General features: G+C 19.7%; 7 protein-coding genes across 7 annotated transcripts; 3 read left to right on the top strand and 4 right to left on the bottom strand.

Annotated features, from left to right (window-relative positions):
* Nucleotides 1–588: 588 nt before the first annotated feature.
* On the top strand, nucleotides 589–1,049 carry SRAE_X000165800 (Hypothetical protein; the record flags this gene model as incomplete). Its single annotated transcript, XM_024651451.1, has 4 exons — nucleotides 589–753; nucleotides 801–844; nucleotides 929–969; nucleotides 1,024–1,049. 4 exons carry the CDS (start codon nucleotides 589–591, stop codon nucleotides 1,047–1,049), a joined length of 276 nt encoding a protein of 91 aa, XP_024499126.1.
* Nucleotides 1,050–1,355: 306 nt separating this feature from the next.
* SRAE_X000165900 (Myotubularin-like phosphatase domain-containing protein) lies at nucleotides 1,356–3,086 on the bottom strand (the record flags this gene model as incomplete). The annotated part of the gene is made up of 2 exons (XM_024651462.1): nucleotides 1,356–2,122; nucleotides 2,177–3,086. 2 exons carry the CDS (start codon nucleotides 3,084–3,086, stop codon nucleotides 1,356–1,358), a joined length of 1,677 nt encoding a protein of 558 aa, XP_024499127.1.
* A 477-nt stretch (nucleotides 3,087–3,563) lies between these two features.
* SRAE_X000166000 (Segment polarity protein dishevelled) lies at nucleotides 3,564–5,559 on the bottom strand (the record flags this gene model as incomplete). Its single annotated transcript, XM_024651474.1, has 5 exons — nucleotides 3,564–3,725; nucleotides 3,771–4,765; nucleotides 4,820–5,310; nucleotides 5,350–5,495; nucleotides 5,548–5,559. The coding sequence occupies 5 exons, from the start codon at nucleotides 5,557–5,559 to the stop codon at nucleotides 3,564–3,566; spliced, it is 1,806 nt and encodes a 601-aa protein (XP_024499128.1).
* Nucleotides 5,560–6,449: 890 nt separating this feature from the next.
* On the top strand, nucleotides 6,450–11,702 carry SRAE_X000166100 (Cadherin domain and Cadherin-like domain-containing protein; the record flags this gene model as incomplete). Its single annotated transcript, XM_024651485.1, has 1 exon — nucleotides 6,450–11,702. One exon carries the CDS (start codon nucleotides 6,450–6,452, stop codon nucleotides 11,700–11,702), a length of 5,253 nt encoding a protein of 1,750 aa, XP_024499129.1.
* A 1,056-nt stretch (nucleotides 11,703–12,758) lies between these two features.
* Nucleotides 12,759–13,866, bottom strand: SRAE_X000166200 (Caenorhabditis elegans ly-6-related family-containing protein; the record flags this gene model as incomplete). Its single annotated transcript, XM_024651496.1, has 4 exons — nucleotides 12,759–12,891; nucleotides 12,947–13,112; nucleotides 13,541–13,738; nucleotides 13,800–13,866. The coding sequence occupies 4 exons, from the start codon at nucleotides 13,864–13,866 to the stop codon at nucleotides 12,759–12,761; spliced, it is 564 nt and encodes a 187-aa protein (XP_024499130.1).
* Nucleotides 13,867–18,311: 4,445 nt separating this feature from the next.
* SRAE_X000166300 (Amine oxidase domain-containing protein) lies at nucleotides 18,312–19,862 on the bottom strand (the record flags this gene model as incomplete). The annotated part of the gene is made up of 2 exons (XM_024651507.1): nucleotides 18,312–19,757; nucleotides 19,815–19,862. 2 exons carry the CDS (start codon nucleotides 19,860–19,862, stop codon nucleotides 18,312–18,314), a joined length of 1,494 nt encoding a protein of 497 aa, XP_024499131.1.
* Nucleotides 19,863–22,527: 2,665 nt separating this feature from the next.
* On the top strand, nucleotides 22,528–23,292 carry SRAE_X000166400 (Neurotransmitter-gated ion-channel family and Neurotransmitter-gated ion-channel ligand-binding domain-containing protein; the record flags this gene model as incomplete). The annotated part of the gene is made up of 2 exons (XM_024651518.1): nucleotides 22,528–22,713; nucleotides 22,771–23,292. 2 exons carry the CDS (start codon nucleotides 22,528–22,530, stop codon nucleotides 23,290–23,292), a joined length of 708 nt encoding a protein of 235 aa, XP_024499132.1.
* Nucleotides 23,293–23,303: the final 11 nt, after the last annotated feature.

The following is a 23,303-nucleotide window of genomic DNA, read 5'->3' on the forward strand; positions in this document are numbered from 1 at the left end:
TAAAAACAAAAATATTTCCTTATTTAATGTTAATTAAGGAATCCTAAATTTTTAAATATACACCTAGAATATTAATTTTCTATGTTTTATTAAGATAAAACAAAAATTAAATTATGTAAATGGTAACTTATCCAAAAAATTTCGTCATTTTATCATAAAAATAATTATATTTTAAAAATTAACATAAAATTTTCAATAACTTGCATAGTTAAAGTTTTTGTTTCCATCTTTAAATTTATTAATAAATGATATGCAATAATCAAAAAGGCAGGCCCCTTTCAAGTTAGTATAAAAAGGATGTCAACATTGTGGATTATAAAACTTTAAATATCAAAGAACATATAAATTTGTCTTTTTATTTTATTTTTTTTTATATATTTTACCTTTATATATTGTGATAAAAAATAGTTTTGTTATTGTTTCACCTATAGCTTATCTATTTTTTTTACATATTATTTATCTATTTTTATAATATTAAATTAAAAAATATTTTTTTAAAGACTAAAAATGAAATCTATTGGTACATTCAATTTATTATACCTATATATTTTACTTTTAACAGTCATTATTTCATCTTCATATGGGCAGATGACGTTTTCTGATGGATGGGGAAAAAGATCAAGTAAAAATCATGAAGATATAGAAATAAAAAAAGAAAATAATAATGTTAATAATGAACTTGAAACATACATTAGTGGAAAATGCATGCTCCAGTATACTAATGATATAAATAAAATACTTACTTTAATGAGTGCAAGTTTATTATTAACTTTTTTTTTTAATTTAAAATTTATTTTTAGAATTCTTATTCTAGATATGAATTATGTAGAAACCAATTAAATTAGTAATAAATGTAATATTTTTTTTTATAAGAAATTAAATATTTAAAAAAAAAAATTTCATTACTCTTTATTGTCAAAAGTTAAAGTGTAACAATTTTTGGTTATATTTTTTTAGTATTTTTAAAAGGTAAAATTTTTAACTAATTATATATGCAAAATATTTTAATTTAATTTATTTTAGCAGATAATCTTCAAATTCTTACCTGATGATATCATTCCCCGAACATTAATGGTTGCCGATTTACATTGAAATCTTAAAATGTTTACTATGATTAATTAGTTTGTTTTTTAAAAAAAAATAAAGTTAATATTGTCATCATGATCAATTTTTTATTCCTTAAAATAAATTTTTGTGTGTAAAAAAAATTTAATTTTTACTTGTAAAAGAAATAAAAAAATAATTTAAGCAGACATAATTAAAAATGTTTTTCATTTGCTTATATTCATTACAAGAAGAAAAAACAAATATATTCTAATATATTTAATATGTAATTTTTTTTTTTTGAGTAAACATTATGCATTATTTAAATTATCATTTTTTTCACAATTTAATGCTAATTTTGTGTTTTTAACTTTTTTAACTATTTGTTGTATTTGATCAATTTGTTTCCAATCAAGTCGCCATCTTTTAAATAAACGGTCCCAAAAAACAATTACTTGTGGTGCAACAGAAGGCCATAATGTTTCAGTATTAGGTTCATAAGATGGAGAAACATAATTTACTAATATATCAGGATGATTAATATAACTCCATAATGAAGTTGTTAATTCTTTAACTCTATTTATTTTTTTTTCTCTTTCACAATTACCTAAAAAGGAACCAAATTCAGAGGCATAAGCATGTTCAAATATAACAAGTAAAAAATCTTCATTAAATTCAAATGATGCAGGATATTGTCTCATTATTTGCCATACACAATCTAAGAATAACAAAAATACAGGTGATTCATATTTTCCTGTAATATTTCCAGTATTATATGCTGAATGAGCACATCGTATTGAAAATGGATGCCCAGCCATAATCCATTCATGTTCTATTAATGCTTCAAATCCTCTTATTGTTCTAGAATCAGTATCTAATAATAATATTGCGACTGAGGTAACTAAAAGTGTTGTATCTAAACCATCACCACCATGTACCATAACAGGCATGCATTCACAGTCTACTATTTGAGCAACAGTTGCCGCAGCTGTAAGACTTTCTAATACAATCTCTAACCATCTTGCTGAACGAAGTTGTTTAAACCATTTATCTATTCCTATGTTAGTATTATTACATACTAAAATTGATTATATATAAATAGTAAATAAAAAAAAAAGATAAATAAACTTACAATTAATAGTTTTTGTTAATGCATCATGAATTTCTTTTATTTTTGGTAATTTTCCATTCACATATCTCCATCGTGGATAATTAGATTTTGATTCTGTTCCTCCCCCGAGACCTTGTGCAAAAAATGTTATCGTTTTAGGTCTTGTATCATATATAATACCTTTTTGGTTTGGTGCAAGAAATGAATTAACAATAACCTCATCCTCTTTACATCGTCTATTTGTTGGTCCAACTAATGGTTGACCACATCTAATAATAGAAGCATTTGTTGATGGATGATAATATGCTAATATTGGAAATCGACATTCAGCACGAAATGTTGCTGAAATTTTAATATAATCATCACCATTACCAACTGGAACTATAATTTTTTCAGGATATGTTGGGCAAACTGTATAATTTTCATTAACAGAACTAATTCGCCATCTTTGTCCATTTTGAAGTATTAATTTTGCATATTGTTCATCAACAGAAAATGATGTCCAACCATTATCAAGTGGTTTAAAAGGGCATTGATAATAAAATGGATAATCTAATGTAAATCCTGTAATGTTAGATAATGTTTCAATATTTCTTCCAATAGATGCACAATCATCATAGTTAAAAAATTGAAAAACAACAATAAGAAAATTTTTACATTTTAAATATAAATAACCACCGATCTCTATAGGACCATTATTTTTACGATATTTAAATTTTTTTATCTCAACTTTATCAATAGCACGATGAAGTAACCATAATTCATCATCTTCTGGTAAAATATATTTTTTTTCTTTCTTACGACATTCACTAGGAATAAAAATAAAATGATGTCCTATTAATGCAACAGATCCTATTTGTGGTCTTCTTGGGCCTTCTTTTAAAAATACATTACTTACTCGTGGTTTTTCAATTATTTCAACAAGTTCCATAATATAAGTATTTTTCTTTATAAAATATTTTATAAATCAAAAAACAATTGTTTAATAATAGAAAAAAAAAATTAAAAAAATGCAATATAAAAAAAATATTTATATTTTAAATTAACAGAATGCAAAGAAAAATAAAATTAAAAGAATATTATGCTAATAATTTTGAGAATATGTACAAACAGACACATCAATATCATGAATATAAATTCTACCCAGTATGTATACTGCTATATTTAGTAAGCTTAAATATAATGTTATAGTAGGGTAAAAAGAAAAATTGCATATATACTATTTATTAAAAGACAATTATATAAGATGATAGAAACAAAACAAAACAAAAAAAAAACTTCCAAAAAGTATTTCTTTCAATTGGTATAAGGTTATATTTTATTAAAATTAATTTTTTTTAAGAAAAAAAAAATAAAATAAAGAACAAAATTAATGTTATTTTATTGACTTATTTTCCATTTGTTGCTATTAAACTTTAAATTTTGTTCCTTCATATGAGGATGAAACTAGGTGTTGCTGTTTATCAATATGATCTACATTTGTTTTATAATCTGGGACAACTTGATACAAATTGTCATGAAAAGTATTATCTGTCTCATCCATATCGAGCATTGAAGCATAATCATTATTCTATAATGTTAAAATATCTAACAAAAATTAATTTTTAAAACATACGACTGGTATTTCAGTTGAGCATTTTCCTAATTTTTTTGTTTCTGAATTTGATGAATTAATAGTTTTTTCTTTTGAGTCACTTGTATTTGTGATGGCAGAAGAAAAGTTATTGCGACTATGACAATTTTTAAAGTCATTTTCATTTTTCCCTTGTGTATTACTAGATGATGTCCGACAATATGTTATGTCCGTATTAGACTCATTCTTACTTTTAATCATTTCATTTATGTCTATACGTTTTGCATAGTACTCATTAAAAATGTAATAACTTTGTTCTGTGAATTTTCTTTGGCCTATCATATGTCTAATATGTCCTTGATGCAATAACCAAGCAGCATATGAATATGATTTTTTTTTATTTTCTAATCCACGAACATTTTTTTTTAACCAACAAACTAGATCTTTACCAATAATACATGATGGAACAGTTATTTTTAACCAAACTCTATCTTTAATTTCAATACCATTATTTGGCATTATCATTCGATGAATAATTATTGATGGATCCATAAAACATGTTAATTGTGATGTTGAATTTTCATCATTTATTGATGTATTTATACATGAAAAATCATTTATTGATGGTGGAATATTTTCTTGTTGAAAAGTTTGATTATAATCTTCAATATCTTTTTCAATATATGTTCTATCCATACCTCTCATTTGTCGTTGGATAGCTGTTTCTACCCAACATGATATATCAATTGGTAATGTTGTTGAATCAAGACCAAAAAAGTTAGTTGTATCATTTCCAAAACTTTTTTTTCTCTTTGATATATACATTTTAATATTTTTCTTTTTTTTAACACAATATTTTAATAAATTTACAGCTTCTTCTTCAGTTAAATCTTCAAATGATTTATTATCAATTTGTATAATTTGGTCACCAATTTCTAAATTTTCACAAAAATCTGCTGCACCACCTCTATCAATGTCACTTACAAATATACCACCATCATTTCCAACAACTTTCATTCCAAGAAATGAATGATCAGCTAAATTAAGATATACAGTATCAATACATGGAGTTGAATGAGATGTTAAACTACTATTTAATGTTGGTGAAACAACTGATTCAGTTTTTATTTTTCTTTTATTTTGCCTTGGTTTTCTTTCACGATATTCACCCTTATGTTGTCTTTTTTTTCTATAATTATCATCATCCTCAGATTGAAAAGTAAATTCACTATCAGTTGTATATTGATCAACAGGAAGTTTTCTACCTAATTTATTATATACAATTGAAGTATCATAATCTGTTGTAACCATAGATACTCTTTGACCACCAGAATTATCAATATCAGTTATTGATGATAAGTATGTCCCTTGTATATCTGGATGTGGTTTATATGACTTTTTCCAGTAATCACTACCATAACCAGAAAATCTATGAACATTTTTTCTTGTTAATGTTGCATGACTCATATCCTGAATTGGCATAGGTTCATTTTCTGTACATGGTATAAGAAATAATTCAATTGGACCTTTACCAGAAGGGCATAATATAGTTGTATCATCAAATAATTCAACTTTAACTGGTCTATATATAAATATTATAATAATTATATTATATACCTACTTTTGAATATCATCGTCTTCTTTTTTATAAAAATAACGGTAGCCTTTACGTTTAAAATGTCTTTTGAAATCACCTAATGTAATCTCATCCAGTGGTTTATCAAATTCTGATACATAAGGAGTATTATCATCAAGATAATAATAAATCTGTAAAAAAAAAATAAATAATATATTTACTAAATTTATAAAATAAACTTACTTTATTAACCATTTTTATGAAGAATAAAAATAAGTTGAGATAGAATTTACTAAATACTGTTGATGTTAAGTAAATGATTGAATTTAAAAATTCAAAAAAAAAGAAAAGAAACTAGTAATATGTAAGTATAGAATTGTTAAAATTATATAATATCTATAAAAATATAATTAAAAAAATGTCATAAATGTTTTATTTTTATAGGTATTATAAAAATTGATGAGGATATATAATTAGTGTGACAAACTTTAATAGTATAAAATTTTCTATTTATTACTCCTATAACGAAATAAAAAGGCGCGTTTAATAATGTGAAAGTTTCTTCTTGTATCTTTGTACCACTATCTTTATAACAATCAATTGAAATTATGACACAAAATGTGCAATAAAATGCATTCTTTTCTCTGTTTTTGTTTAACAATTAAATATCTAATGTTTTTTTTTTTTAAAAACATTTTTTTTTTCATTATATTTTAAAATTATGTATGAATATTATTTAAAAAATGGGTAGTATAGAGAGATTTATTTTTATCATTTGAAGAAAATTTATTAATTGATCAAAATAAAGTAATATATATAAGTTTTATTAAATTATTTGATTGTTATCAAAGTGAATGTTTTTTATGGTTAAATGGAAAAAATTAAAATATACAATTGTGATCTAATTTGATATTTAGGGCAACAAATTGGGTATTTTGATAAATTAAGATGAAAATTATTTATCAAAATAAATTATTTTTTTTTTTTTATATAATTTATTTTTATTAATAAAGTTATTTGAATTACATTTAACGATGTTATTTCACCTAAAAAAAGTATTTACCATTTTTACTTTGATTAAAGGACTACTTATTATTCAAATAATATGCCAAGTACGGCTAAAAGAAGAACCTATTAAAACATTTATGTATAATGTTAATGTATCAAATAATAATGATGAAATTGAAGATATTTCTGGAGTAATGAATATTGAAAACGACATAATAACTTTTGAACCAGATATATTTATGGAAGAAATAGGTATATCTCAAATTATATTAAAAAATGATATTATTACTGAAAGTAAGGTAAATTCATTTAATCAAAATAAAATAACATTTGAATGTTTCCCAATAAAAATGATTACTTGTAAAACAGAAAAGAATAAAGATAATGATGGTGATACTCTTAAAATTATAGCAAATAAAGATTTTAAAAAAAATGAAAATATTACTTATATAAATGTTAAAATATTTTTACACTATTTAAATGGTACTGTTAAAGAATATAGAAAAGGAAAAAATGTAATCAAGATAATACATCATATTTTTAATGATACTATAATAAATGACGAAGAAAAAAATAAAGATTCAATATTTTTAGAAGATAAAATTTTAGATAATGTTATAAAATTCGATCAATCAAAATATTATGTTATGCTTTTTTCTGGACCAACAAAAAAAAGTGTTGTTTCACGAGGAAAAATTACATTACAAAATGATAAAAAAACTATGCCAAAAATTTGGATTGAAAATCAAAGTAATGAAGATATATTTGATATAGAAAATATTAAGTATGTACAAGATGGATTATATAATTTTGATATTATTACAAAAAATAATTTAACAATAAAGGAAAGTTATGATAAAAATACAACAATAACAGGTATTATTAAGGCTAAACAATCAAATATGATAGGAGAAGCAGAAATAATTGGTGAAATTATATTTCAATCAACATTTATAAAAAATAAATCAAAACATAATGACAATACAACATTACCAACTATTGAAAAGAAATATACAAGTATTGAAATTTTAAAAGAAATAAATTCTAAAGAACATATGGATGATATATTAATACCATTTAAAAATTTAAATATAAATGATAAAGAAATTTCTAGAAAAAGTATAGATAGAAAAGATAATAGCTATTTCAAGGATAATGATGAAGTGGTACTTAACAAAGTATTACAATTTAATTATACTAATGTAGACAAAAGAAATAAAATAGAAAATGTTACTAATAAATCAGGAGATAACATTTCATTAGGTAAAAAGTTTGTTTTGTTTAACAATATAAATAGTAGTCATGTAAATTATGAGAGAAATAATTATAAAGAAAATGTTGTTAATGGAGAAAAAATATATAAAGTAGAAAAAAAAATTTCAAATAAGAACGATTTTAATTTACAAAATAACAATAATAATAATTTATTTATGTTACAAAATATAGAAGAAATAAAAAATTCTACATTAGAATTTGCATATAATTTAAGTGTTTTAGAAAATAGTATAAATGGAACAATTATAATAAGTAAATTAATGATTTTAAATAATATTAAGAATGAGGATATATCTGTTGTTATGTTTAATGAAACAAAAGATTATTTATTTAAGATCATCGATAATAAGTTAATTTTAATATGTCAAAATAAACAACAAAATTGTATAGATTATGAAGAAGATAAAGAAATATTACTATTACTTTTTGTTAAACAGAATAATCCTATATTATTAAATATTAAAGTAATAAATGAAGATGAAAAGGATCCTAAAATAGTATTGTATAATAAAGATATAAAAATATCTAATGATAAAATGTTGAATCAATTTTTATTTTCTATTACCGATGAGGATGGTATGGAGAGTAACGAAATTTTATTGAAAGGAGATATTTCTAAACATTTTGCTATACAAAAAGCACAAGATGATGGATTATATCAAATAATTTTTCTTTCAATACCACCTTCAGGTAGAAGTGAATTATCAATTATTGTTAGAGGTAAATATCCATCAAAAAGGAGTATTATTAAAAATGTTCCTGTTAAAGTTATTGATAATACTCATAAAGCACATTTTCGAAAGGATACTTATAATATTGAAATTTCTGCAAAAAATATCATAAAAGATGAAAAAATTATTCATTTAGAATTAGAAGGTGTCTCAATTGATAGTGTTGATTTTTATGTATTAAAAGGAAATGTTGGATGGGCAATTGTTGAAAGATATGGTGGTGATGTTAAAATTATTTCAAATAATAATACATTTTATAATGGTAATTATGATATTGTTATTGGAGCAATTGATAAAGAAAGTAATAAAATTGTAGCAACAACAACATTGACAATAAAAGTTACTGATGGACTTGATGTTAAACCAACATTTTTAAAAAAATATTATTCATTATTTATTGGAAGTAATCAAAAAAATGATACTGTTGATATAAATCTTCTTCCAGATAATTTAAATACAAAAATAATTATTGATGAGGATTCAATAATTGGATGGAATGAAGAAGTTAAACAAATTAATATTAATAAAAACTATATTTTTATTCATGACAACAAAGCTAAAGTGTCTTTAAAATATATTTCTTCACTAAAAAGTTTATATTTTAAAGTGTATTTAAAAGATTTTCCATTAGAAAAAGCACTTGTTGGTATTCATGTTTATGTAAATGAAAGTGAACGTCAAAATGAAATAAAAAAATATTCTCAACTTAGAATTTCTAACGTGAAATTATCTGATGCCTTATTTTTAAATGTTGAGTTACCAGAAAATACAACAGTTGGAAAAGTTATAGAAAATATATATTCTTTTAATCCATTAACTGGAAAAGGTCCTGATGAATGTTTCATTGAAAATGGATATGATAAATATTTTCATGTTGATACTACAAATGGTGATATTTTATTAATTCAACAAATTGATTATGATACTTTAGAAAATCCACAACTTGAAGTACCAATATTATGTAGTCAAAATGAATCAGTGTCATTACATATTATTCTAAATGTCAAAGTAATTAATATTCCAGACAATTCACCTATAATTAAAATTTTAAATGCCAAATATCCTTTAGTTTATGAAATAGATAAAAGCACTTCCGAAAATAACAATATATTTAATTTTTCAATAATTGACATAGATGGTGAATTAGATCATTCATTAGAAATTATTGGTGACGATTCTTTTAAATTTACCATTGAAAAGAATTTTGACGACACTTATTCACTTAATACAGTTTCAAATGCTATATTTGACTATGATGATTCAAAGACATTAAAATTAATTTTAATTGCTAAAGATAATGAAAATAATGTTGGAAAAGAAGCTTTTACAATTAAATTTACAAGTAACAATAATCAATTACCTTATATTGAAAAGAAAAATTATCATTTTAAAGTTGTTCAAAATTGGCCAAAAGATGTATATGTTGGTACACTTTATATAAATAAAAATAGTAACTATCTTAATAGAACAAATATTAACTTTTATATTGAAGATCAACCAGATGATTATTTTAAAATTGATAAAAATGATGGAAAAATATATACAGGAAAATCATTAAAAAATATATCAATTGATATGCCGTATGAAATGAGAATAATTGTATTAAGTAAATTAAATAAAAATTTTAAAGATAGTGCTAGTGTTACAATAAATACAATTGATCCAGATACAATAATTTTAGATGATAAAAAATACCTTCAAATTACTAGTCCTAAAGATGGTGAAGTAATAAAAGTTTCAGAAACATTAGGAATTCAGAAAGAAATATATTCTGTTGAAATATTGTATAAGGGTAATACATTAGATTTAACAAATATTAAATATGACATTTTTAATGTTAATAACAAAAGTGACATGACATTCTTAATAAACAACAATGGAAAAATAATTTTAAATTATGAATTAAATTATGAAAAAATATCAAAATATTCTCTTATTATTGAGGTAAAAAATAATGAAAATAATGAGGAAATGGATAGAATACTTGTTTTTATTGAACTTGAAAATGAAAATAATAATTTGCCATATTTTGTGGAAGATTATACAAATAAATTATTTACATTCAATAAATCATCCATTATTTTGGGAAAAGTTCAAGCCATTGATAAAGATTTTGAACCATTTAATAAAATTTATTATCATATTATAAAACATTGTGGTAAAAATTCAAATAAACTTCAACTTGATATGTTAACAGGTGAAATTAGAAGAACTAAATATAAGATAAAAAATAATAAACAATCAAAAATATTACCAAAAAATTTTGAATTATGTATTTTTGCATCACAATATAATTTTACAATTAAAAATAGTTTGATAACTTTTGATAAAAATCGTAAAGATCAAATAAAGGTAAGAATTAAGTTAGTTGAAGATGATGAAAAAAATAAAATTGAAAATGTTATATCAAATAATTATCTTTTTAATGATACAATAGAATATATTTCAACTAAATTTGACAAATTACCAATTAATTATAATGAAGATAAATTGAATTATCATTTACATAAACATCAACATTTTTCAATACAATCATTTTCTTTAACACCTGCTAATTATGAACCAAATGCCAAAATTCTTCATATCAACAAAAATAAACGTATTTTTAGAATTAATGAAATGTCAGGAGATATTATTGTTGATCCCAAAATAATAACATATCCCGAAGGTATTTATAAAGTATTATTTACTTTATCAGATGATATGAATCTCAACAAAACAACTTTATTTAGAAAAAACATCCATTTTATTGACATAAAAAACAAGATGAAATTTGTTTTTGATACATCTGCTTCAAAAATTGGTTTTCGTCTAGAAGATTTTAATGAAGCATTACAAAATATTTTGATGGAATTAAGTAAATTAAATAAATACAAAACAAAAATATATTTAGAAAATAGAATTAGAAATGAAAAAAATTACAAGTCATCTGTTTGTTTTCATATTGCTGATGAAGATATTGTTAAAAATTTAAATGAGTATAAAATGTTTTTTGAAACATTATTTTCAAAATTTTCAAACTTAGAAAATATATATAATGAGTATTCTGTACGTAATATAATAAAATGTTCTGAAAATTGGGAACCTCACCTAAAAAAAGGATTTATTGATAAATTAACTTATGGAAAAAATAATAATAAAAAGCTATGGAGAGATTATATATTTATTATAATCATATTAATAGTTATATTAATTTTTACAGCAATATTTTTATATTATTGTATTGCAATGAAATATCGTTTTCATTTATTAATTAAAAAGGAACATTTTAGGCTTATCACAAATAAAAGAATAATGGCAATATCAAATGGCCATGAAAAACAATATGTCAAAAACAGTCCACAATTTGCTATAGGCATGAATTCAGATTTATTTGAATATTGATTATAAAGTTTTATTATCATGTTCTCGTAACATATAAATTTTTTATTGTTTTTTTTATAAATATTAAAAATTTTGTCTTCTAATAATTTGTTTTCATCATCAATTTTCTTTAATCTTATTTGTTAATGGTGTTATTTTTTACGTAACTATACTATGTATAAATAAAAAAATTTAATTAAATTAATTAATTAAAATTTATTTTTAAAATTTAATTTCTGCTAACATTTTTGTGATTATTAAAATTTTAAAATATTGTTTTATATGATTGTACCTTTTTTCTATTTTATAACAAAACAATCGTTAAACATTTTTCGTTAAATTTTATTTTTTTTATTTCAAAAATTATTTCCTAAACATTATTAAACTTTTAAAATGTCTTGAAAATTAAAAGAAAAATAATAAAAAGTTTCAATATTTCAAGATGTTTACAATGTGTACTTTTCTAAATTTAATGTTTCTAATATTTTAAAATATTATGATATTTTTAAAAGAAAACTATTTTATCATTTAATTCTATATATTTATCTAGAAAAAAAGTACCAATTACAGAGAAATTTATATTTGATATCTTTCCAAAAAAAAAATATTTTTATTTTACTTCAAATTATAATTTTTGACATATGTATAATTGTTTCATTGTAGAAAAATAAAGTACAAACAAATTGTCCAATTTTTGAAGTGCCAATTAAGTGATAATTTTTAAGTATAACAGATAATATTTCATTCATGTACTTTTCATTTTGTAAATTATTATTAATAATATTTTATGTATTATAAACATATTAAATTACAAATAGACATAAAATATAAATTATTTAAACAAGATTAGTTATATTTAAAAAAAAAAATTTTTTTTTTGATTATATCTCATTAATTTTATATTTTTTTATTTACTATAAAATATATCAAAAAAATAATGTGAAATTTTTTACATATAATTATAAGTCTTATTGTATTATATATCATTTATAGATATATTTAAAGATATTTAAAAAAAAATCTAAATTGAATATATAGTATATAATAACATATATATCATAGTTCTATTAAAAATTATTATAAAATAATACAAAAAAGAATTAGTACATTAAAAATTATAAAAATGAAAAGATATTGTATTCTACAGGTTAATGATGATGACGATGAAACTGTAGCAGCATTACACATGTTACCTCTGCACGAACATACACTAAAAATAAAAAATTATCAAATAAAATAAAATATGACATGATATTAAAACTTACTGCATTTGTGAATCAAATGCATTACCTCCTGTGCTTATTAATTGAGACATGTTAAAAGTGCGACAGAAATTAATATTTTTTAAATTGAATGCTGGAGTAGATCTATTAAATCCATAAAGAAATATAGAAGAAAAACATCCTCGTATAAATCCTCTGGCTCCTGTACCTATAATATAATATTTGTAAAATATCATATTTCATTACAACAATAATTATTATTTTAATAAACCTAATATTTAAACATCATATTAATTGTCAAAGATAATATATTACCTCATTAATAAATATCTTTTTATTGTAATTTTATCTATCATTTATATTATTAATTAAAAGTGATTTATTACTTGTACATTAGTATTAATAAATTTAATATCAATACCAACTAAATATATCATTCTAATATTACTAAAATATCGTTTTTCTTTCTTATTTTTAAAATAAGATATCATACTAATAGAAATACTAATAATAATAATAATAATTATAAAATTGCATTTACATTATCACTTAATCATTTTTGTTTCAGTAATAATGTATCATAAATATGTGAAAGATATATTATTTAAAAATATTTTATATTTCATTAAAACTTACCAATTCGAAGGTTCTCAACAATCGTGAGACAATTTTCATTTGTTTCACATGTTATAGGAGGTATCTCAGCACCTCTTTTATATGGATCTTGACAATGGTCTGTAAATGCACGAGGTTCTTGATACATACGTGAATAACCAGCAAATTGCCATGTTGCTCCATAATATCTTGACATACAACTAAAACATTTTACAGTATCTATAATATATTAAAAAAAAAGGAGGTAACATTAAAAATTTTTATTAAATATTTAACATACCGTGACGTTGTTTTGATGATAAAACATAGATATAGAAAGGAAATAAAAGAAAAAAATATAACAGCATCCCATTAGGAAGTTACTTAATATACGTTCTTTTTATTATATAATTAAATATTATAAATATTATGATATTTAATGTTATAATAATAATGAAAAGTACTTCAAAATATTAATAATTTATTGATAATAATAAATACTATAAATAATAATTAATCATATTTAAAATAATATTACTAATAAAAAAAATATTATCGTTTAATAAATCAAAGAGGAAAAAAAAAATAATAATAATAATATAAAAATATTTCAATAAATGATAAATTATAAATAAGTTAATATTTTGTAAAAAGAAAATTAAACATTTTCTCCATAAATGTTTATCATTAAAAGAATACCATTATCCTTTTAATGAAACATTTGACATGGGGTAATAAATTGTTTTTATTAAACATGTATCATTTAATATAGTACATCTTTTATAAGCTTTAAATATAAAATAGTGTTATAAATTACAGAAATACATTGATGTAGTCTTAAAAATTACTAATATATAAAAGTTTATAAATGTTAAAAAGAAATAAAAAAAAAATATAGACATTTTAAGAAGGATGATAATAAGACAGTATATAGAAAAATAATTATATTACATTTCAAAGAGTTTTTGATTATATGTTAAGAGATATCATGATAGTTATTATTTTAAAAAAACATTTTTTTTTTGGACTATTCATAGAAAATTTAAATAGAAATATAATACAATTTTTTAAAGTCCAATTGAACTTGTATATTTAAAATTTTTTTTATAAAAATATTCTTTAAGTGTATATGTTGTTACGGATGTTGAAAAATTTCATCAAAGATTATCTTTAATTTATCATTATAATATATTCCTGTTAATAAATAGTTGATGTTGTAAAATACTGTGACAGATAGGTAAAACAATAATCAGAGAAACATATTAATGATTAATTATTATCGTAAATATATATTATTATAAAATAACTATGAATTAATTTATGAAAGATTTAAAATACAAAAATTTAAAAATAACTTATTATTATTATATGTATAGAAAAAATGTGAAAATATAAGATTTTTTTTTCATTTAATAAAAAATTATATATTTTAGTAATCAAAAGTAAATAATAAGATATGTCAAAAAGTTGATATAAATATGATTTGATAATAATATTTTTTTTTCACACGCAATTGGAAAGAGTAATGAATGTGAAAATAATTCCAATAGGTAATAATTTGTAAAAAAAAAATATAATAATAGATAGATATGACATAGGAAAATTATAAAAATAGTTGTCAGATACAGAATTATGTTTCCTGAATGTGATATTTTTATATTTAAAATTAAAAAATAAAATAAACCAATATATGATATATGTTTCATCATGTTTGAATGTAATATAAGAGTGAAAGATTAATTAGTTTATGAAACCATTTAGAATGACTTTATAAATTAAAGGTATAATTTTTAATATTACATTTTAATGGATAATGAAATGTTGTATATTAGAAAATTAGAAAGATCTTTATAAGAAAGTAAATTTATTAGTTGTAATGCTGTCAAAGAAACATCTCTATTGGGAAAAGTATATGATATGCTAGTTATGGGAAGAAAAGTGTTTTATGAGGTGATATAATGAGGTTTTAAGAATTGATGAATGATTAGGAAGTAGCAACTTTGTTTAAATGGAAATTTTAATGTATAGGAAAAAGAATGAATATTTATAACTACATTTAAAATATTAGTATGGTGTAATTTAAATTACTTCAAAAAATTGATTTGTGTTATTATGATAAGGAAAGTTGATATTTGCAATAGTTTTTGTTAAAAATAATGGTTTCAAATTTCAAGAAGAAAAGACATTATCAATAAGTATTACAACATATTTAAAAAATATATAAATATTTTAAAAAAAAATAAATATATTTAAAATATTTAATTATTAATATAATTAAAATTAACCAAAAACAAAAAATATTGTTGAAAAGATAATAAATTATATTCTAATTTATTAAAAAACATTACACATTTAAATTATTTTAAATATATTGTCTTTTTTATACTTTAAAATGACAACTAATATTTCTTTATAGTTAATAATATTTTAATGAAAATTATATAGAGATGATAGTTAAAAAATATATATAATTAACATTTGCCTAAATAACAATTTATTGTAAGAGAATACAAAGAGATATATATTAAAAGACATTTTTGAATATGTTAATTAAAAAAAAATGATAGTACTATGACAACAATTTTATCAATATTATTGTACTTTTGATTAATTTGTTTAATAATAATAATATGTAATAATTTGTATCTTTTTTTTTTATTTTTAAATGATATTAAGATTCACAAATTTAATCTATTAAGAAAAGATAAATTCATTATAAATGAAGATGAAATAATAAAAAAAATAAACATTTTTATAGTATAATATATAAATATATGTAAAATAAATTATATTATCAAAAAATTTGATAATTTATAAAATTTTTATAATAATTAAGTTAAACTTGAATGGTATAACAATTGTCGTAAGACTAATTACTTTTACATAAATTTGCACAGTCTCAGAAATATATGTACATATTCATTTTTAATCACTCTAGAATTGTTTTGCTTTTTATGACAACTGTATGTAAGTGGGTGCAGTTGGAAATAAAATCTGCCAGAAGGACCTTATGGGATATTAGTAATAATATATGTTATAATAATTGTGATTAGTCCAAATATACTTGAAACATAAGTTAATAATGTCAATTTTGAAAAGTTTTAATGTTTTTAAAAGTTAGTAATTTTCCAATAACACATTTTTTTTTTTGGTTAAAAAAAAATAAAACTTTTTGTGTATAAGAAAAAAAACTAAAAACATATTTTAAAAAATTATTATACTAAAGAAAGAATAAAATGTTTAATTTTTAAGTTTATAAAAGTAATAATCAGAATGTTTATAGAAATTGTTAGAAAAAAAAATTGTTTAATAATAAAGTGATGATATAATGGGCAGATGAAAGTTTGAGTAAAAAAAAAATATTAGAATATTTTTTAAAATTTATATTTTTATATTTTACTATCATTGGATGACTAAGATTTAGAAGAAATACAAAAGATAAAATTTATTTTTAAATTTATTATATGTAAGAAAAATTATAACTATTCAAAAACAAATAGTTTGTTTATTAATTAATTTGTAATTATTTTATCAAGGTATACTGTGATGTATATAAGTATAAAAAATTCTTATAAAATTCTCAAATATATACTATTTTTTTAATTATATACATGTTCAACAGATATGATTTGTGAACATTTAAGATTTTAATTTATCATTAATTATGTTAGAGCAGGCAAAATTATGAGTATTAATATAAAGAACTATCAATATTTAGTAAAAATTTTTATTTATAAAAATTATTTAATTTTATCATAATGTACTTTTAAATTAAAAAATATATGATAATCATCAATTTTCTTATTTCTAATTATTTTTAGAATATTATAATAAAAAATTAAACAATGATTTCAATATAAATATCTATTTATAATAATAAAAAAAAACAAAGTACAACAATTTGCATTACATTTCTAAGAAATATTTTTTAGATTTAAATATTTATAAATTTGGGTATAATTATTAGATTTTAATGATGTTTTTTAGTCATTAGATTGTTTTAAAATTCAGGTATTAGTTAAAAATAGAGATATATAAAAAAAAATATTAATTTAAAAAAAAAAATGTTAAATCTTTTGTTGAGTCTATTTTTTTACCATATTTTTTAAATTTATACGTAGCCATACGATTTTAAACTACTTATTGAAAGCATGTGCAAAAAATAAATAAGCATATTATTTATAACAAATATGTATCATTTTAAATAACAATATATTTTTTATAAAAATTTAATTGTGAAGATTATAATATAATGTATTAATGATTTATAATAATTATTTAAAATAAAAAGGTATGAAATTTAATAGGGTAATAGAGGATTATATCTTGAAAGTTAAATATATATTTTTAAACATAATATATTAATATAATTCCATTTATAATATAAAATGAAATATCATCTTAAATATATTATACTAGTTAGTATTAATAAAATATATAAAACTATATTTTATTATTATTTTTTTTATTTACCATGTGATAATGAGAAAACATAATTTAAATTATTTTTATTCATAACATTTTTTTGAAAAAAAAAAAATTTTTTTTTAGTACCAATATATTAAAAAAAAATTTAAATCATTAAATTGTATGAAAATAAAATAATTTATAAAGTTGGAAAAATATTTAAAAAAAAATATGTTAAAAGATGAGTTAATTTGTAAATTTTTAAATAGTTTTTTTTTTTTCTGTCGTTTTATAAATACGCCTGCCAACTAAAAATAAAATAATGAATAATAAAATGGTTTATAAATTATAATAGAAATCTTTTATTTCAAATAGAAAAAAAAAATTTTTTTTTGAAATAAATTAATTATACATGGCTATATTTAAAAATTCTATTTGCTTCACGTTGACCACTTAAGTAGGCACCAATAACTGTTTGGTATATTGAAGGATGTGTTCCTTCACCAGCAAACATTATTATAGGTATATTATTTTTATAAATTGGTCTTGATATTGTTTTAATTGGATCTTCATTTAATAAGGTAGATTCAGGTGTATGATATGTATAAGAACCTAAATATAATTCATCTGAAACCCATGATTTTTGCAATATTTTTGTTGGTTTTGGTATTGAATAATTATTAAATGCATCTTGAAAATGATTTGTAACAATTTCAATTAATATATCATCAGGTATATTTTTTATTAAATTTGGACCTTTACCACTAATCCATCCTACCAAAATATTGTTATTCATCCATTCTAATGGTTGAAATGATTGAAAAATTTTTGAAAATATATTTGTATTAGTACAACCATCAATAGATAGCGTATGTATCCATTTAGTATTCTCATTCCAAAATGGTTTGTCATATTGGAAAAAAATTTTTTGCATATTACCAAAGCCAAGTGAATTAATAGCTCTCATTCTTTTTTTATTTAATGTTGGTGTAAATAAAGAATATGCATTTTTTTTTAAATGCCCCAATGGAATAGTTACAATTATTTTTGAAAAGTTTGTTATAATTTTACCATTACTAAGAGTTAATAATATTTTTTTATAATTACTATAATCTATATTTATGATACGTGAATTATAACTAATATCGTTATCAGTTATATTTTCTGATAAATAATCTAATATAGCTTTAAAACCAACATTATTTAATGTGTATGATTTTAATTCATCTTCTTTATCATCCCATAAATCAAGATTAACTAATGAAAGTTTTTCTATAGGTGATGACCATTCAGTTTCAAAATAACTTTTATACAATTTTGCCAATGCATCATAATATTTTTTCTTTTCTATTTTGTCACTTATTTTTGTTTCTTTTAAAAGAAATAATTTATAATCATTACTAAACATATCACCAACAGTTTTTTTATTCATACTATTATTACTACTTAATTTTTCATAATATCTTTCTAAAGTATGACTAAATTTTGAAAATGTTTCTATAATGTTATTACTTAATTTACATTTTCCTAATTTATAATCACCCATATAAATAAAACCATCATCATTCTCAACACCATTAATAATATTTAATTTTTTAGCTATTTTATATATTGGATTTTTTTTTCCATTTATAAATTGTGCTCCTAATTGAAGATAACCATCTTTATATTTAAATGGATATACTCTTCCACCAATTCTATTTGATCCTTCAAAAATTTTAACATTTTTATAACCATGTTTTTTTAATGTATTGAATGCTGAAATACCAGCAAAACCACCTCCTATAATAGCAATTGGTTCATCAAAATTATCATTTTGTAATGAAAATATAAATATTGAAATAAAAAATAGCTAAATTTTTTTTTAAAAAAAAATTTTACTTTGAAAAATATTAATAAATAAACATACCACAAAAAATAATAATTTTAAATTATTATACCATAACCAATTTAGCATTTTTGATAAAAAAAAAATCTAAAATAATGTCATGAAAAAAATACTGTAATATATGTTTCAAATTTTATTTTTAATAAACAATAATTATACTATTAAGCAATATAAAAAAAAACAATCCTACATATAATATTTTAAATTTTAATACTAAAAATTACTTATTTAAAAAACTTTATTGTTTGTTTATAAAAAAAAAAAATAAACTAAAAAACAATTTGGATATGATTTAAATGCTTTATACTACAATAATAGTACTAAAAAATAAATAGCTTTTTTTATTTAATCAGGTTTTACTTTTATTATATTTTTATTTTTTTTACTTTATAAAGAAATAAATAAACTTTAATGAATCATAAAAAAAAATATTATATCATTTAAAAAAAATCATTTTTTTGCTAATAAAATAATAAAAAATAAAACTAAAATGTGTTATATCCTTTGAATATTAATTAAGTATGTTAAAAATCTCATAAAATAGTAAACTTTTACAGAATATATATACATATAACATTTCAAATGATAATTATAAAAAGGTGTAATAAGTTTAAAGAACATTTGACAAATATAATTAATAATTTAAAGAAATGTTGATTTTAAAAAAAGATTATTATTTTTATCAGATATAAATCAGATGTATTATAGTTTGATTGTTTTACAAGTTTTTAAAGACGGTATTTTTATATTACTATTATAAAAAGGGTATCTCATTTAATCAGTAGACATCGGTGAAAATATTTTATCAAATATTATGATAGACATTTAAACAATTATTCATATCTTATCAAAAGTTGTACTACATACAAGTTTTCATTCACTTTGTTTTAATTAAATATGATAGTTTTTTTAAGTAAATATAATTTAAAGTACTTTTACTGTTTAAACTTGATCATATCATTTTAATATTTATGTAATAATAAAAAATTTTTTTTTTAATATAAAGATATTTGCAAATATTATCGTAAACAAGCAAAACAAAAAAAATGTACATTATTTTTTTATCATTTTTATTTGACGATAAAATATTTGTAATTTTTATTTAATATCATATTTTTAAATTAACCTATTATGAAAGAATATTATAACTTAAAAAAATAATTGTCAATCACTATTTATTAAAAAGATTGATATAATAATAAAAAAAAACCTTTTATTAAAATTTTTAATGATTATCATAAATGTTAATTATTATAATTTTCTTTGAAAAGTTATAATTCTTTTTAGTATTAATAAATTTTTGTCATTTTGTTCTTATGTATATTCTCACGTTATTATTTGTCACAATATACTCCTACACAGCTGTTAACAGATTTGATTGATTATTAAAGATACTTTTTATAATAAATTTCTGTTTTCTTATTAAATATAATTTATAAAATTAAGGGATGCTTAAATTTATGAATTGAAATTATTATGTTGTATTGTTATAAAGAAAATTTTTATGTCTTAAAATATTACTCAATTGTAAAAGTGTAATCATATGTGATAATCCAATATTTTTAAACATAAAAAGGTTAAATTTGAATACTAATATAATGGTTTTATATATAAATGGTAATTTTAATTGCACAAAAAATATTGTTTTGAATCAAAAAAATCTTTAAAAAATAATAAGCTATTTTAATTTGTTATATAAAAAATTCATTATAAAAATTTTATCAACCATATAACTGTTGCTAAAAATAAATAAAGTTGTATAAAATGCTTTTAAGAATTATTTGAAGACATTAAAATAAATTTAAAAAAAAAGAGGTTAAAAAATGATATGAAATGTTATTTTAATAATTCTTTTACTTAAAAAAGAAAAATACTATATTTATAATTCAAAAGTATATTATTTTTTTAAAAATTATTTCTATCACCAAATTCCCTATTGTATTATTAATAAGTATTATATTGCATAATAAGCAATTTAAAAAAATATTTTTCATATTTATTAATTGTTTTACCATTATCATTTTTTTAATTACATGTATTATATCTTCATAGACAAATTTTTTCTTATTATCTTAGAAGTAATTAATTTTTAAACACTCAAACAATTAAAATTATATTTTAATTCAAGTTGTTTTTTTTTTGTCTTTGTATATTTATTTTAAATTCTTTGACATTTATTAGTTTCCTTTTTTTTTTTTTAAACTAATACTAAGTCTTTGATTATTTTAATATAATGTATTATAATTTATATGATTACGTTATATAACTAACTAAAAAGAAAAATTGTTATTTTTTTTTGTAAATACATAAACATTAATAGAGATGTTTATATTTTTTAATATTATTATTTTTTACACTTTTTTTAAATTATCCATTTATAAACTTAAAAAAATATTTATATACAAACATAATTTATTTTTTTTTTTTTGATTATTTTAAAACAAAAAAAAATTTTATTATATAAATTTTTTTTTAAGTATACTTTCACTTTTTTATTTATCCAATTTGTTTAAAATTTTAAAATAATAATTAAGAATACTTTTCAAATGTAAAAGTAATTTAAAAAAGTTTGTATAAAATTTAAAAAAAAAAAACAAATTTAATATTGGTAAATTTTATTTTGTTTGATGTTAAAGAATTTCGTATATAAAATTATTTTAAAAGTATATTTATAGGTTAAATATTATTTATAAAAGTTTAAAAAAATAATTTAATTCTATATTTTTTTTTTGAAATGATAAAATGTCTAGAGAAGTATATTTTATGGTATTATTTATTTTTTTACATTAATATTATATCTGGATCACACTTAATTGAACATATTCTTAATGAATATGACAATAGAATTAGGCCTTATGCTGATTACAATTGTCCTGTTATGGTAAACATGACAATTGTCTTAGGAATTTTAACAGAATTAGTAAGTTATTCTTTCTTTGTATCTATTCATTATGACGCTTTTTTTTTTTAAATATAGAATGAAAATCAACAAGTGGCTGCTTTTGTTATTTCACATGTACAAAAATGGAATGATCCACAATTACAATGGAATCCAAAAAAATTTAATAATCAAACTCAAGTAATTATACCCCATAAAAATATTTGGGTGCCAAAAATGTTTGTATACAATAGTAAAGATACTAAAATGATGCTTGATGATAGTCGTTTTGATGCTAGAATATCTTATACTGGAGATGTAAAAATAAATATTCCTCAATATATAAATTGTATATGCAGACTTCATATAGAAACATTTCCGTTTGATACACAATATTGTGCTATAGCTTTAGCATCTCCGTTACTAACTGTTGATGAAATGAATGTAACAGTATTAGAACCTCCAACATTATCTTATTTTACTGGTAATGCTGAATGGGAACTTAAAAATGTAACTGTTAAAAGAATTGAATTTCCAGAAGAAGATGAATGGAGAGTTGAAGTACAATATATATTTCAATTAAAAAGAAGACCAACTTCATATAGAAACATTTCCGTTTGATACACAATATT

The sequence above is a fragment of the Strongyloides ratti genome, scaffold srae_chrx_scaffold0000002 (genome assembly GCF_001040885.1).
Source record: "Strongyloides ratti genome assembly S_ratti_ED321, scaffold srae_chrx_scaffold0000002".
NCBI lineage: Eukaryota > Metazoa > Nematoda > Chromadorea > Rhabditida > Strongyloididae > Strongyloides > Strongyloides ratti.